General features: G+C 43.2%; 1 protein-coding gene across 9 annotated transcripts in view; it reads left to right on the forward strand.

The window, feature by feature from the left end:
* The window catches only part of ANO4 (anoctamin 4), a 459,956-nt gene that overhangs the window by 288,924 nt on the left and 153,235 nt on the right, over positions 1 to 17,797 (forward strand). For 8 of the 9 annotated variants that reach the window (XM_024127263.2, XM_024127265.2, XM_024127267.2 and 5 more), the window contains one exon: positions 16,667 to 16,767. In XM_024127263.2, the coding sequence (XP_023983031.1) occupies positions 16,667 to 16,767 (101 nt within the window). Of the gene's footprint in view, positions 1 to 16,666; positions 16,768 to 17,797 lie in introns of those variants that run through there. The other variant, XM_024127271.2, reaches the window with a different exon arrangement.

Raw genomic sequence — 17,797 nt, forward strand, 5'->3', positions numbered from 1 at the left:
CCAGCTCTTCTCTGCTCCATAAGCATCAGCAGGAGCAGTGCCCCCAGGGAGGCTGGCGGACCCCCTTTCAAGGTGACTCTCAGCTGAGAGCTCAGCCAGGCCTGGGGGCTGTAGCCTTGGTTCCTTTCCCTGTGGATCTCTGTACAGGCTTCTCTGAGGCTCCCCTGCCTCAGGCATCCTCGTGACGTGGTACCTATGTTCCAAGAGAATGAGACAGATGTGCATTTTTTTTAAACTGAAGTATAGTTGATTTGCAATATTGTGTTAGTTTCAGGTATACAGCAAAGTGATTCAGTTATATATTTTTCAGCTTCTTTTCCACTGTAGGTTATTAAAAGATATCGAATATATAGTAGTTCCCTGTTCTGTACAGTAGGTCCTTGTTGCTTATCTATTTTATGTATAGTAGTTTGTATCTGTTAATCCCACATTCCTATTTATCCCTTCCCCTCTTCCCTTTCCCCTTTGGTAGCCATATGTTTGTTTTCTATGACTTTGAGTCTGTTTCTGTTTTATGTATAGAGTCATTTGTTTCTGTTTTATGTATAGAGTCATTTGCATTATTTTTTAGATTCCACATATAAGTGATATCATATAATATCTCTTTCTCTGCCGGACTTAACTTCACTTAGTGTGATATCCTCTAGGTCCATTCATGTTGCTGCACGTGGTAATATTTCATTCCTTTTTATGGCTGAGTAATAGTCCATTGTGTATATACACCACTTCTTCTTAAACCCATCAATAGATGTGCATTTTTATGACCTAGATCCAGAAGTGTTTATTCTCTCCATTGCCAGAGGTGGGAACAAAGGGAGAATGCCAGGTAGCCTAGTAGGTTTGCGTCCCCATCACCATAATGAGGAATTATCTTCATTTCTCCTTCCCATCCTTCCTTTCTCGGCCTCCTCCTTTCATTCATTCATTTTTTAAAGTTGATTCCTTCAGTAAATAGACAGTGCCTGGCACAGTTCCAGGCATTCAGAATACATCAGGGAACCAAACGAAGAGCCCCTTTCCTTGAGGCGCTCACCTTCTAATGAGTGAGACAGTGAACAATAAACATAAGTAAATAGCATAGTATGTTAGAAGGTGATATGGCCAAGGAAAGAGTAGAACAAAGTGTGAGAGTGCTGGGGGGTGAAGGGATACGCATTCTAAATGGGGTGTGTTGTAGGGGGCTCACTGAAGATGGCATCCGACCAAAGACTGCAGAGGTGAGGGAGTTGGCCAGCTGTGACTTCCCACCATCTCCTTGCCCCTCCACCCTCTCACCTCCTTTATCTGTATCTCCACCACCCACACACAGACTCTGCTGATCACCTTGTCTATACTTTGATAGAGGATAGAATCAATCGGACAGGGTCTTCTGAGGCCATCCCCACTGGCCTTCACTCACTGTCTGCCTTCCCACCATGACTATACTTGAAGTGTCTGCCACTGTTCCCAGAGCCCTCGTGTTGTATGCTGAATTCCCTCCCATTTCACCTTCTCAAGGACTTGGCTCCTGTGATCACCTCTTCTCTCTCCTGCATCATCAGTTTTTGCTGTCTTTCAATTATTATAAATATGCTCCTGTAACTCATATCTTAAGAAAATCCCTTGAGCCCCACATTCTCCTCCAATGACCACCTCGTTTCTCTTCTCCACTTCACGGAAGTCTTCTTCAAAGATTTGTCCAGTGTCATTGTCTCCATATCCTCACCTACCATTCTCTCTTTTTTAAATTGAAGTATAGTTGATCTACGACATTGTGTTAGTTTCAGGTGTACAGAAAAGTGATTCAGTTATACATTGTTTCAGATTATATTCCATTACAGGTTATTACAAGGTATTGAATAGAATTCGCTGTGCTGTATAGTTTGTCCTCATTGCTTATCTATTTTATGTATAGTAGTTTGTATCTGTTAATTCCATACTACTAATTTGTCCCCCTTCCCCCCCTTTCCCCTTTGATAACCATAAGTTTGTTTTCTACATCTGTGAGTCTGTTTCTGTTTTGTAAATAAGTTCATTAGTATCATTTTTTGGAGTCTATATATAAGTGATATCCTATGATATTTGTCTTTGTCTGACTTACTTCACTTAGTATGATAATGTCTAGGCTCATCCATTTTGCTGCAAATGGCATTATTTCATTCTTCTTTATGGCTGAGTAATATTCCATTATAAATATATATACCACATCATCTTACAGCAGTCGTCTGTTGATGGGCCCAGTCTCTTTTCAAACTACTTGATCTGGGCTTTCTCCCTCTATAGACACTGATTTTATTAAGGTCAGCTTTAACCAAATCCAGTGCTCAGGCCACCTCTGTTATCTTACTGGCTTTGTCAACAGCATTTGTCCATATGGTGGATCGTTCCTTCCTTGAAAAACATTCTTTTCTTGACTTGGGAGACATCTCATGCTCTCCTGGATTTCTCCCTTCTTTACTGGCCCTTTCTCAATCTTGTTTGCTCAACCTCCTCTTCCATTTGACCTCCAAACGTTAGTACATCCTAAGACCTGGTCCTGGGTGCCTTTCCTTCTATATCTCTATCTCCTTGTGATCCCATGAAGTTCCATGCAGAGCTTTTATATAACTTCTACGTTGCACTCAGGGCTTGGGCCAACAGGATTTACTACTTGATCTCAGGATAGCAGGGGAGGGGGAAGAGTTACCAGTTACTTGGCAGTTACCAGGGACCCAGCATAACAGTAGCTTCATCCAGAAACCTTCCTCTGTGGAAGGGAATGGCAAATCACACACCAGTCTTCAAGGCTTCTAATCACAGCTCAATGGCTAGAGCTCATTATATGGCTCCAGATGAACACTGGGCCAGGAGGCTCCGATGCCCATGTGCCCAGAGATACACTAATGGCTCCCACACAACATGGTTTCTTGCATTATATAATTTTATATGTAATTTATATCTATATATACTTATCTATATATAGATATCTGGCCATGTCTATATCTATCTATCTATCTTAGCCCTATAAAGTAGGCAAAGGAGTTATATCAGCATTACACCAATGAGGAACTGATATGGGTTGAGGTATAATCTATCAGCTACATTTTTGTTATTAAAGATCATATGAGCCCCATTTCTTGACAGCTTTTTCACAAAAGCTTTTTACCTTTAGGTAAAAAGCAGTTTGTAAGCTACCACTACATGTGCTGTTACTGCATCCTCTAATTTTGATCAGCATTCCATCAAGAGATAAATAAAATAGGCCTAGGAGGGATGTCATAACCTTTCCAAGTACATTAGAAAGTATTTCCAAAGTTAAATTGCTGCTTCACTGGCAGCAGACAGCCTGCTCACTTGTCCTTTCTAGGTCACGCTTGTTTGATGGCTGTTAATCTCCGCAGCTTATTAAGGGCATAATGGCACATGGGTTATTGATTGGGTCACAACTCTGAATACTTATCAGCGGGTCAATCATTTGTGATAATATAAAGTATAACTGTGATGATATAGTTGTCCCCAAGTTCACCTTATCTAATACACCACCTTGAAGGATGAGAGAAATGTTAGGATGAGGACTTTTGGAGTTGGGTAGATCAGAACTGACGTGGCTTACTTCTGAGGAGAGATTTAGTACTGCATGGAGGGAACATCCACAAAGGGAGCATTTTCTCTCCTGTGCTCCCACAGGACATGAGACCGACTTCTATTCATATTCATCACATGTCTTAGCCTTCTCTGCATCCCAGCATAGTACCTAGGATGTAGTTAAGTTTATCTTTAGGTGTTTGTGGAATGACTTTATGAGTGGTTATGTTGTGAGGTAGATAAGACATTTGTTTTACATAATAGATGCCCTGTGATACTAAGTAGGTGTTGGAGGAAAGATATTCTGTATCAGTGTGTATTCATTAGCACTACTCATCAGGTATAATCCCTCTTCCTGGTGGCCTCATAGACAAGTCCATATGACGACTTCTGTCCCGTGAGCTAGGCACAGAAGTGGTGTGTGTCCTTATGAAACCCTCTGAGCTCTGCCTTCCCTCTGGCACAGTGACCCATCAGCATGAATCACTGAGTCACTGCAGTAAGCTGACCTTCAGTGGACATGTAGCATAAACAGGAAGTAGACCTTTATCATAGCACCAGGCAATAGAAATAATGTAATTTAAATTTTTGGTAACAATATATGAAAAGTAAAAAACAGATGGAATTAATTTTAATGTTTTACTTCATCCAGTAGATCTAGATTATCATTTAAACATGTAATCAGTAGAGAAATTGATGAGATACTTTACGTTCTTTTTTTTCAGACCTCTAAGTCTTCAAAATCTAGTGCGTATTTTCCCCAGATCTCAATTTGGACTAGTTATATTTTAAGTACTTAGTAGCTACTATATGGACAGTACAGCACTACCATTTAAAGTCACTGATATTTAGAGTTATTTGTTGCTGCAGCATAACTTAGCTTATCCTGACTGATAACACCAAACAGGGATTTTTTATCCCGATGCAGTGAGTTTCCTAGGTTTGATGTAGGAATCACCAGGGTTGATGCAGAGTAACCAAGAGCATGTTGCATCAGTGTTCACTTAATTGAAACACAGGGAACCTCTGAAGAAACATGGAAATTTGTGCTTAGCTCTCTCCTGGTTGTGATCTAGAGGAGTGTTTACCTAAGCTTCTCTTTTTTCTTTCTTTTCTTTTTTTTTTTTTTTTTTTTTTTGCGGTACGCGGGCCTCTCACTGCTGTGGTCTCTCCCGTTGCGGAGCACAGGGTCCGGGCGCGCAGGCCCAGCGGCCATGGCTCACGGGCCCAGCCGCTCCGCGGCATGTGGGATCCTCCCGGACCGGGGCACGAACCTGTGTCCCCTGCATCGGCAGGCGGACTCTCAACCACTGTGCCACCAGGGAAGCCCACCTAAGCTTCTCATACGTAAATTTAAACCACCTTGAAACCTTTGTGGTGGCAAGAAGGTGAATTTTTCTGTCTAATAATAGTGTTTTAACAAGATAGTCAATAACGTGAGGGCTTCCCTGGTGGCGCAGTGGTTGAGAGTCCTCCTGACGGTGCAGGGGACACGGGTTCATGCCCCGGTCCGGGAGGATCCCGCATGCCGCGGAGCGGCTGGGCCCGTGAGCCATGGTCGCTGGGCCTGCGCGTCCGGAGCCTGTGCTCGGCGGCCGGGGAGGCCACAGCAAGTGAGAGGCCCACGTACCACAAAAAAAAAAAAAAAAAAGTGAGAAAGTTACTCATCCCAAGAAATTAATTAGTTATTAAATTAATCTGTGATCCCAAGATGTTCACAGATTAATTGAGGAAATGTTCGTTCTCCATGACTACATGCTTAGTAACATACTGGGTTCTGGGAATATAGTTGTGGGGAAGCTGTACACTTTCCTAAAGACAGCAGTGAAATATGTAATTTCAGAATTAATGGGGTTATAACCTTTATTAGTTTTATATTGCTGCATAAGAGATGACCTCAAACTCAGAGGCTTAAAACAGCCCATGTTTCTGATCTCATAGTTTCTCTGTGGGTCAGAAGTCTGGATAAAACTCAGTGGGGTCTTCCAATCAGGATGCCACAAGGTTGCCATCAGGGTGTCAGCCAGGCTGCGTTCCTTTCTGGAGTTCAAGGTCCTTTCACATAGTTATTGGCAGAATTCATTTCCTCGTGGTTGTCAGACTGAGGTCCCCCTTTTCTTGCTGGCTGTCAATCAGGGGCTGCTCTCAGCTGAGGCTGTTTACGACTCTTAGCCCTCCTGGGCCCTCTCACATGGTACCTTACTTCTTCCAAGCCAGCAGAAGAATCTCTCTGACCTCGAGACTCTCTTTTCAGTGCTGACCTGATTGGTTCAGGCCAATCCAGGATAGTCTTTCTTTTGATTAACTCAAAGTCAACAGATTAGTATCCCAACCCCAGGAATGCCATCCCTCATATTCACAGGTCCTACCCACACTCGAGGAGTGGTGATTATCTGGTTATTCAGGATGTGTAATCCAGTGGGGTGGGAATCTTGGGGGCCATCTTAGAACTTGACTTGCCACGTAACTTGAGATCTCAAGAAGCAGAAATTTATCAGGCAGGGAAAATAGCATATGAGAAAACCCCAAGAGTATCAGGAGTTTGGTGATGTGGAAAGAAGAAGAGATGAGGGCCATGTGACTGGAACCCAGAGAAAGGAAAAATGATACAAGATAAAGGAGTAGCCGGATCATGCACTGGCCACCTTAGTGATTTTCCAGAGGGCCATGGGAAACCATGGATCACAGTGCGTTTTTCAAGACGTCTCTGATGTCAGCGACAATACACAAGGCAAGAATGGAACTGGAGGGAGCCCGGCTTCGAGGAGTCTTCAAGGAGCTAGATGATGGAGACTTACAGGGGGATGGTGTGGTGGAGATGGAGAGAAGTGGATGGATTAGAGAGAGATGTAGGAGGTAGAGTCAATCAAACACAATGATTGACTGAATGTGGGCTAAGGAAAAGGAAGTCAAAGGTGACTCTTGGAATTGAGGGACTGGGAGGATGATTGTGCCACTTCCTGAATCTGGGGACACTGAGGAGAAGAGCATTTTTCTCCAGAGAAGTGGATCTCTTTTAGACACATTGAGTCTGATGTGCCCATGCAAGAGCCAGGGCTAGATACCGTGTTGGCCGTTGGCATTGCTGATCTGGAACTCGGAAGAGGGGTCTGAGCCAAAGATAGGGATCTGGAAGAATCAGATGATAGGTGACATCTAAAGCCATTGGGAAGGGATGAAGTCATACAGGGGGAACAGGTGGAATGAGACTAGAGCCTAGATGGAGTCCCCGGGGAGCCCCATTTAAAGATCTGCCAACAAGGAGTGAGTGGCCATTTCACACACCTATTTCCTGTCGCTGTTGCTAATGTCAGCTTCAGGGGAGCATTGTGACCATTTAGGAACATACAGTAGCTCAGAGGCTTTTCTCTACCAGGGCAGCACAATAAGTGTGTGTGTGTGTGTGTGTGTGTGTGTGTGTGTGTGTGTGCGCACACGCATGTACATGAGTTGTGGAGCGAGAATTGCGTCAGAGTCAGACGAAGAGTTTTTTGAACTACGCTCAGAAATTCCGATGAGTCCTCAGGGAATCGAGGATTAAAAAACTAAAAAGAAACAAAAAAGTCTTTTTAGGGATTTATGCCCTCATTTTTCAGAGAAAACTGAAACTCAGGAACGTGCAAGTCATTTGCCTGGTAACACACAGCTGAGTAGATGGCAGCCCCACTGAGAGGAGCTGAAATTGCTTAGCGATTACTTTGAGCCTTTTAACCCTCCAGAAATGTACATTTCTCCATCCATTTCAGAGACTGGATTCCAGATCCAGCAAAAAAATTCTGCCATTAGCTATAAATTAGCAGAATGTTCACCGAGCATTCTGTGGGAGGAAGAAGGAATTTCTTACCTATTGAACCACTTGCAGTGGTTGTAAGCTGACAACCGTTGTCAGCTTCAGAGCAGTCATGCTTGGTATTGTCCTCATTTTACAAAGGAAGAAACTGAGGCTTATGAGCTGGTATCGTGCCAGAAACACAGGGAGTGTGAGTGGCAGAGCCAGGCTTCAAGTTTGTTTTTACCACTGGCCTTACATTCATTTTAGGATGTTTAGAGGGAACTGTATGCGCTGTACCTTGGATTTCAATACGTAACTAAGTATTTTTCAAAAAAAATTAAATGACGGTGGAACTGAATCCACAAAGAAAATACATTCTTGAGCCCCACTTTCCTCTTGTGAAGCAGCGGTTCTGAAGCCCAGCTGCCTTGGTGAGAATCCGGGCTCCCTCCTTACTCACTGTGTGATCTTAGCCAAGATCTTTTTGCTCTCGTTCCTCATCTGCAGTAAAACAGGATAATGATGCTGGCTGCATAGAGTTGGTGTGAAGATTGGGTTATTTAACATGTGTAAAAGCCCTAAAACACTACGTAGCATGTGGTAGCACTATGTAACTGCTCCCACCTCTACTGCTGCTACTTTTTTTTTCTCCAAGAGGCTTATCTGAGTTCCTAATTGGAAATTCATCTCTCCTTTTTTGTCTCCAGAGTGTCAGGGGTTTGCTTTGTTCTCCTGACAGCATAGTTATGAGAGAGTGAAATCCAGGTAGTTGCCTGAGGGGGTACAGAAGAGATGCAAGTGGCTATCCTGATTCGACCCTTTGTGCCCAATAGATTGAAACATGGAGTGTCTTTATGCCTCAGGTTTTCAGCCATTAACTCTTGTCCCTGCCCGGAATGCGCTCTCCCTGGATAATGGAACAGCCTTCTTTCCTACTTCTTCGGGTTTCTGTTCAAACGTCACCTTATCAAAAGGCCTGTCCACAGCACTCCGTCTAAAATAGCATCTCCTTCTCACCGTTATTTTCTGTCTCCCTCCCCTTCTTTATTCTTCTTCGAAGCACACCGTCAGAAATATCGTGTGTCTGTTTATTGAGGGTTGTGTCCCCAGTAGAACTTGAGCTCCATGAGGGCAGGGATTCGGTCTGTTTCGTTCACAGCTGTACTCCCAGCACCTAGGACAGTCCCTGGCACATAGAAGGCCCCCAGTGAAGGCTTGTGGACAGCGTGAATGGATTGAGTGAGTGAATGCTAAATTACAATTCACGTGATGAGATGCGTGGTCAGCTGCAGAGACCACCATGATTTCCAGGTGCCCTCCTGCTGAACAAGTTTGGAACAAACCGAATGATTCTAGCCCCTCCTTTGCAGGTGAGGAAACCGAGGGCAGGGAAGAGGCCAGGCTCCAAATCTAAGGTGCAGCCAGAGGCAGAGCCAGGACTGGGCAGTTTTCAACATGTTTTCACAGGCCATTTTAGTCTGCGCCTCAAAATAGCCCTAGACGTTTGCAGCCCCGGGAGTCATGTTGTCTCTGTGTGGCCAGTGAGAGAAGTGAGGTGACTTCCCCAAACTTGCAAGACAGAGCTTGCAAGACAGGACCTGGCCCAGGTGTTCTTTCCACCACAGAGCAGCACATGGTTGGCTGTTGGCCGGTGATCACCTAAGAAGTCACATCAAGGAGACTTCTAGAAAGTATCTAGCTTAGGTCTCCTGTAGTCGTCTGTGCTCTAATGAAGTTCCAGCTCTTTTAAAACGGTTTTCTTCAAGGTTAAAAAAGGATTGGGGATCTTTTGAGCTGAGTGGCTTTTTAAATTTCAACAGCCTCTTGCAGGGCTCCCGGTTGACATAGGATATTCTGGGCTGCCGTAGACCCATGGGGACTATTTCCAAACAGACCCCTGTTTCGTTCCCCGTTTCCTGCTCACCTGGTCCCTGTCCGTGTTTGGCACAAATGTAACCCCAGGATGCACTCTGTGTCTTAGATGAATGAAATGAGCTTGCAAGTGAGAGACAGGCAGCTTCCTTCAAGCCAGGCATTCACTCTGTGATATCTGTGGAGAGGAACATAGTTCAGTTTGCAGATGCAGCTGCCTCTCCTAGTCCCTCCAAGCAAGCACCTTTGTGTTCCTAATGTTCCATGGCTGTACTTTCATGGCCAAGATTTGGAAACCCGGTGGGAAGAAAGAAATCTTGTTCCTCAATTAAAGCTTTAACTTTAAAAAATATTTTTACCTGCCACAATTAATTACAAGCCTTCCTTCTTACTGTTTAAAGTATTTTTAGTGCACAAGGAACTAGCTAAGTACTTTGCGTACATTAAAGCTTGTAGTCCTCTGAAGAAATCTGAAGTGCTGCTGTTGTTCCCATTTCACAGATGAGAGAACTGAGGGTTACAGAGATTAAATAACTTGTGCAAGGTCACCAGCTACTAATAGCAGATCTGGCCCTTGAGCCCTAACTCCAAAGCTTGGACTTTTAACCACTACATTGTGTGCTTTCTCTACTCTGTTTTCCTTCAGTGTCTAAAGAACGGTTGCATATCCTCGTGTAGCTCTTGTTTTGTAATTCCACTTAAATTCCACATATACTTTTTTATCTCCATGGCTAAGGTATTAGCGTCTCAAGGGCAGGAATGGTCTCATTTTTGTATAGCCCAAAGCCAGTTGCCTTATTATAACATAAATGACCCTTTCCCAGCACAAGGCAAGTGGTTAATGCACTTGCAATAAATGTTTGATAAAGAAATGATTAACCAAATCCTTTTAAATTGCTTTCCTTTCTCCTGCTACCTTTTGTGCAAGATCATGATCTCATTCAGGCAAACATCACAGACGTCAAACAGAACCCAAAATTGCAATGAGTTTTTTCTTTGAAATCAGAGATGTGTGTCTAATGAGGGCCTGCAGGGGGAGGGAGGTCCCATCTGCATGTCTACCTGGGGAATACTTGGAGGTTGCTAGGAGTGTTCATTGCCTCGGAATCCCTGGCGGGTAGGTGAGAACTACAGCCTGGGAACCTTGGGCACAGGGCAGAGACTGGAGCCGCTTCTGACTTCTTGACGAGATGCTCTGAAGCGGCGACAGCTTTCCCCAGCATGGGCCAGGGGAGTCGCATGTGGGCTTCGTTCGCTGGTTTGTGTGGGGCAGGGAGGTGTGCTTGGGAGAGAGACACAGCTTGGTACCCGTGTGCCCTCCTCGAACTCAGCTCTGACGCAGGAAAGCCAGCCAGAACATGGAAGTTCCAAGTTTCCCTTCAGGGGACAAGCTGGACACTGTTAAGAGTGGAGTTCCACCTCAGCTCTACATCAGCAGCGGGACGGGGGCCAAGGACAGTGTCAGCAGGCAAAGGGGAGGCGGCCACAGCAGCAAGTCTGGGACAAAGGGCACTGCTGAGTGAGGCCATTTCTAGCCAGCAGCCCAGGCGTAGCTGCGGGAAGGGTTACCTGAGCCGCCCCTGGCTTACCTGACACAGCGCATCACTTCATCCTTCTAGAAACCCATTCCTCCTGGATTCTGCTTTGTCTTTGTCCCTCTCCTTGTTTCCCTCCCTCTCTGATGGCTCCTTCTCAGTCCGCTTTGATGGTTGCTTTCTCCTCTTCCAAACCTCTAAATGTTAGTGTGCCCTGGGGCTCAGTCCTTCCCTGTACTCTTTCCTTAGGTGACCTCATCAAGTTCTATGCTTTTAAATATCAGCTACATGCCTGCGATTCTCAGTAAGTCCCACCCTCTGAGAGCCAGACTCCCAAATCCATTTGCCTACTTCAAACTTCTGTGTACCTATCGCCCAGGTACCTCAAACATGCACATCCCAAAGAAAACAGCCATCTTCTCCCTGACTCTCGTCTACGTCAGTGCGTGGTATTAACCATCCCAGTTTCCCAGGCAAAACAACCTGCACATGATTCTAAGACGCCGCATCCTTTTCTCACTCTCCTCATTTGATCAATCCCAAGTCCTTTCAAATCTACCTTCAGGTAGATCTCAAGTCTGTCCATTTCTCTCTCCCTTGCCGCATTTACCTTCTGGCTCCAGACACCATCTAGTCTCACCTGGCCTCCTCGAATAACTTTTCTAGTGAATTTTTCAGCCTTGTGCTCCCTCTGGAACATTCCCCACAGGGCATTCAGAGTGTATTTCTGAAACAAGTGATGCCGTCACCCCTCTGTCTTTAATCCATTGGTAACTTCCCGTTGACCTTAGGAATAAAATCCAAATTCCTTACAGCACTGAACCTGGCCTGGCAGTGTTTGTCCCCAGCTCTCCTCTTCAGCCCTATTATCAGGTATTCTCCCTGCCTCACGCTTTACAGTATCCAGTCACCTGAGCCTTTTCAGTTCCTGGTGTCATCTCCCGTCTCTGGGTCTTCGTACTTGCTGTTCCTTCTGCTTGGAATGCTTTTCACTTGGCTTCTCCCATAGCTGACATCTTCTCACCTTTTGGATCTGAGGTTAGATGTTATGGCGGCAGGGATCAAACAGCTGATCTAAAGCAAGTACCCTGCTTCTACTGGCCCGCAGCACTGTATTCTTGTCCTTTTTACCACTTTTCATAATTTTAAATCATATGTTTATTTGTTGTTCAATGTCTGCCTCCTGCTCCAGACTGTAAATTTGGGCTACTGTAATATATCCAAGCACCTAGCAGAGTACCTGATATATAGTAGTCACTTAATGAATGTCTGTTGAATGAATGAATGAATGTCCTTGGAGGAACATGTAGGGGACTGTGGAAGGACAGGAGATGGGAATTGGGGGCTTGACTCTCAGGGTTTCCTCTGGTTTAGCCTTGTGGTCAAGGACTGGAAAATCCTTTTCAGGTATTAGCTCCTTATCTGTCGCATTCACAGGTTGTAACTAGGTAACTAGCTGTGTTCTGCCCGCCACTGCCAGTGTGGTGTGGCCCTTCTTAGAGATGCTGATGACTAACATGTTTTGGATGTACTGTGAGTACCTCACCTGTATTATGCCATTTAATACAACTCAATAGATAGCTATTGCTATCGTTTCCCATTTTACAGTTGAACGGACTGAGGCACAGAGAGGTTAAATAGCTTGTCCAGGATCACAGAGCTGGTAAGAGGTAGACATATGAATATGAATATGTGCAGTCAAACCTCAGAGTCTGCATTCCTAACTAGCGTCTTTGGTCCAGCTACCCACGTGGCTGGGTACCTGTACTCTCTCCCAGATTGACCGCATCCAACCCCATGGATTTAAATATTGTCTGGGTCCTGGCCACACTTACTTTGCATCTCTGGCCCAGACTGCTCCCCTGAGCTCCAGACTCATTTATCTACACACAGGACATCTTCTCGTGACCATCACAGACTTACTTAACATTTCCTAAACTGAGTTCATGATGTACCTCCATGCCCCTGCTCCCAAACCCTTTTCCAGCCATGGTTTTGGGGGTCGTGAGATGGAGAGATGTGTGCATCTACATGTCTCTGAGAGGTGGGTTGCTTGCGTTAGATAATGGCGTGCTATCTATTTTTTTCCTTACTGTTGCCTTATCTAGCCTTCAGGTCAAGGACCGTGATTCATGTATCTTTGCATTCCCAGCATCTAGTACATAGAAGGTGTTCAATATGTTCTTGTTGAATGAACAAGAAAGAAGGAATGTTCTCTGTGAATCTTACCTATTTCTACTCCAGGTGTTTTCCATGCTACTTCTTAATTTCTCCAATCATTCTCCTAAGGATATTTTCCAGACTCCTCTAAGTGGTCATTTTTCTTCTCCCCAATGTTCTAACCTAAGGGATTTTTATTGCAGTATATTAATGAAACAACTCTATGTTTCAGAAAATTCATTTTTATTTCTCTTCATTTTGGCACTTGCACACTTGGATTTATGTGGAAAGGAATACTTAATAACAAGGAAAAACCTATTTAAGCACAGTAGCATAATCATTCAGCACTAGAGAAAAGAGTGATATATGAGCCATATAATTAGCAATCATCTGTTTCACATTTATTTGTCTGGGCTGAAGTTCAGTTTCTCCTTAAAAACAGAGTATAAGTAATAAGTCCCATACACATAGACACAGGTGTGCGCACACACACACACACACACACACACACACGAATAGACACTCATCATCATTAATGGGAATTCAATTAACATTTTTCTCAAGATTATCAAGATAATCTTAAATATAGCTTAATTTTCCCTCTGTTTTTGTTGCTTTATTTTCTGAAATATGAGATTCTTTTCAGATTAGTTTGTATAAACTGATAAAGAATTCAGAGACTGTGTCTTCAATGCACATAAAAGCCATGGATTTATTTAAACCTCAGAGTTTATCAGATAAAATTGACAAGGGAGTCAGGGGATGTGGGTGTGGACTCAGCTTTGCCTGGGATAAACTTTCAGTTTGGCTGTGGGTGACTTACTTGACTTAGTCTCTTCCTTCTTTAAGAAACTGAAGTAAAGCCTCTCTTACAAGTTTGAGAATAAAATGAGGTAATGTGTAAAAGTGCTTCTAAAATTATAAAGCACTAAAAAATAGAGTGATGGTTTTATAATTATTGTTATAATTGAAATAATAAGAAAATGCAGTTATTTTTATCATGCTGAATTAATCAAAGCAGTTGCTCTTTTATGCAGAAAATGGTTGAGCTCCCACATTAGAAGTTTAGTTGAATCAGTATGTGTTCAGATAATGAACTTGGCTTTTCCAACACACAGAAGTATGGCACGTAAAACGTGCCCTAAATGGAATATAGTATTGTATTCTCCTTAATATTTTCACACATTCATGGGAGATCTACAAAATGATTATTCTTGCAACAGATTGTATACTTTCTGTAAAACCAGCAATCACAGTAATTCCATGAAGAGAGTATATTCTAAGATTATCCTCTTCTCTAAATCAAGGTTTGACTGATTCTGTAAATCAGTCACATTCCCATCTTCTTTATTTTGCACAATTTTACTCGTTCTCTCATGGGACTATGAGAGAAGAAATAGCAGGAAGTGAGAACCTTGTCGGAAAGTTAGGTGAATTTAAAGCATTCCCGGTATTACCATGAAACCTTCCAAGTGAGGAAGCTACAAAACCTTCCCAGACTCTGAAGTGTATCTTTAGTATAAACAAAAAGGCCCATTTTAAGGAAGAATAATCTTTCTTCTGCTTTTTAACTTGGAAAACTATAATATATATGGAAAAACAAGTGGCAATCTTTTCCAAAGCACAAGAATGCTCAACTGATAAGCCTTGAGAACATCTCAGATCAAGGCATCAGAGCATCCACAGACATGAATGGGACACAATGGAGAGTGTGTGTGTGCTATGTTTCTATATATTCCTGTATGGACATTGCCACCCGTGAGCTCATTCACACTACCCCTGGCTACCTGGCTGTAAGCACCCAGTGCAGGGAGGTAATAGGTTATTAAACAGAAGACCAGTCTGTGCAAAGAGACACAGCCCTAGTCATCGCTTCTTCAGTGGTTGCTGGCGTGTTCGTTCCCTGCGTGGGCGCCTTATTTGCAGTAACCGGCTATGTGGGCTCCAAGAGTCACTTAATCTTCATCACTTCTGGCTTCATAGGACTCCCAGCTTTCACTTGGGCCAGGACTAACTATTCACGTTTCACTGGACAAATATTGGTTGAGTGTACCGTCTATAGCAGGCACTGTGCTAGGCCCAGAGGATTCAACCATGAATAACAGAAACTTTCCTTGTTCTCAAGGGGCTTAGAGACAGGGGTCTGCTTATCCTAAGCTGAAAGATAAAACCTTATTTCAGCCTGAACTGCCAGAAAGTTTGATTTTTCTAACCAATATCAAAGGGTACCCCACCACCACCATTGTGGATCTGGGCCTTGACTCTCCTCCCCATGGGAAATTCAGCATCACCAAAGGCCCTGAGAACATGGTAGTTGACACCACTTTGATTTTCATAATATCTTGAGGAGCTCTTATGAATTAAGTACACTATTTATAAACCTAGCCAGGAGACCCTGAATGAAAATACAAGAGATGAATTACAACTGCATTTCATCTGCAATATAAAAACAATTCCCTGTAGTGCAAATGCACCCCAGCTAAAGCATAAAGTTGAGCTTTTTTTGTCAGCTGTGTAAAAATATTGGCTTATTTCTAAATACTTATATAAGGAGAGTTCAGCCACAAAGGCCTAACATATCTTAAACTACGAAATTTTAAATTGATATTCTTAAACTGTAAAAATTTAAATAGTATGCAGTTCAGAACGACTGTGTGTGAGAAAGATATGGATAAATAATTGGCCATGTTGCTAATTTAAACTGCTCTGGCTTACTGTTTCTCATCTTTCTTCTACTTCCTTCCACAACTCAGCCCTCCCCCTGGGAAATGACTTCTGAAGGAGATCTCCTAATTGGAGATGTCCCCTTGGCCAGAGGCATAGACCAAAACGTGTTGGGGGGTTAACAGAGTATGAAGCTCTAGTTTTACTTGCTTGTCTAAGTTCTGTGTTGATAAGAAGCCCCAGAGGAGGCAAAGGTTTGGGGCCAAAGAACACAGTCCTTTGAAAAAACCTTGCTGATACTGACCCAGATTTAAGACTCACATCTCTTAGGTCCCTTTATCTCCAACTATTGCTTTTGCCTGGATGATTGAGAGCCTCTCTCTTTCTCTCTGCTTTCGCTGTAACTCTCCCTTGTTGTTTATCCTCCACGCAGTAGCCACAGTGATCTTTGAACACCTGAATCAAAATGACTTCCCCGTGTTCCTAGAATAAAGTTTAACCGTCTTGTTGTGGCCTGCGAAGCACTACGTGCCCCTGCTCCCCTTCCACCCTCTGCTCGTTCCAGTCTCCATGATTAATCCACCCCAGCGCCTCTACTCTCCTCCCCGTCCCTCGACCATAGGACATACCAAGCTATTTCCCAACCTAGGGCCTTGGCACCCAGAATATTCACCCCATGCTCTTTATCCAACTGGCTCCTTCTCTGCATCTCAGCTCACATGTCCCCCCCTCAGAGAAGACTTTCCTTGACCCTTTGCCCAAAGAAATGGGTACCCCACCCCAACTCTTCCTCCTAAGACTTTGTTGTCTTCAGAATACTCGTAGCTCTGAATCTGTCCCTCTCTCTTTAACTTGTTTTTGCCTGTCTTCTTTTGTGTGTGTTTTTGCAGAATGTAAATGCCATGCATATCTCTTTTGTTCCTAACTGGTTCTCTGGTGCCTGCCACACAGTGGTGTATTGATTGAGTGGATATATGCACACATAAGCAGCCAGCTTGTTGCTGAAGGATGCCCCCCATCTTAAACTCTGTACAAGTTCATGTGTTCTAAGTTCCAACTCAATTGAAACCGTAGGAGACTTGGATATACTTTTCAATTTAGTTTCTTTTTTCTGTTTCAGTCCTCTCTAATAAATAGTGACATTATCTTTGTGAAGTTGCATGCCCCATGGGAAGTGCTCGGAAGATATGCAGAACAAATGAATGTAAGAATGCCTTTCAGGTAGGTGCAAAAGTATCCCTGCCCCCCATTCTCTCTGCTACTAATGTACTCCTCTCTCAAAACAAATAAAACTGAAATGCAGACTGGAACACTCTAAGAAAATCCTTTAAATGTTTAGGAAATGCAATAAGTACTTCATGGCTAATAATGACTTCATGGCTTTTTATGAAAATGTCTGGCTAATTCAGTCCTTAGAAGGGCAGATAGTTCACCTGCCTGTGAGAAAGAAATATTTTCCAAGTGGCATTTTCATTTCCAAAGTGCCATTTTTAGAAACCCTGTGTACTGCTTCTTTGAATGGCCAGACCCCAGGATCAGTGGTGCAGGTCCTTACTGACTAGTCCCTTCCAGAAAAAAATGAAAATCTACTTCCATTGAAACAAGTTCAAGAAATTTCAGGAAAATGTGATCTTATTTTTTTAAATAACCTATTTTTAAATTTTAAAGTCAGGTCATAAATACTGCACAAACACAAGCATTGATATTTATTCCTAGGGGAATAGAAAACACTTTGCATGGATTTCTCAGTTATTTAAAAGGATTAATTTTCCTCCATCTTACAGTGAATATTCTTATTTTCCCTATAGATTAAGAAAAAGTGATCATTGGCTAGATGGAAGTGAAATAAAGTATTAAACCTCAAATTATAAATGCCAAGATATGTGGAAATAATGGAATCTCTTAAAGGAGGTGGAGGGGTGTAGTACCAGGGACAGTTCCAAAGGGACTAAAGAATTAAATACTTTTAGTTCACAATTTGCCCATAAAGACCAAGTCAGTGGGCAGATATTAGACAAACCGCCAATTCTAAAATATACCTCTTAATGAGCTGTGGAAAGTTATCGAGGCAAAGAACCATCTACATTCTTAGAAACGAAGAGGAGCTAGGAACACATTTAGAGAAGGGCAATTTCCATTCATAGGCCTGTAATATATCTCTCTGGTGCACCTTATTTTCTTTGTTTATTGGTCTTTATGTCCCAATACCAATGCAAAATAGAGGCTGGATTTCTAGCATCTATTTTCCTTA

The sequence above is a fragment of the Physeter macrocephalus genome, chromosome 6 (genome assembly GCF_002837175.3).
Source record: "Physeter macrocephalus isolate SW-GA chromosome 6, ASM283717v5, whole genome shotgun sequence".
NCBI classification, from domain to species: Eukaryota; Metazoa; Chordata; class Mammalia; order Artiodactyla; family Physeteridae; genus Physeter; species Physeter macrocephalus.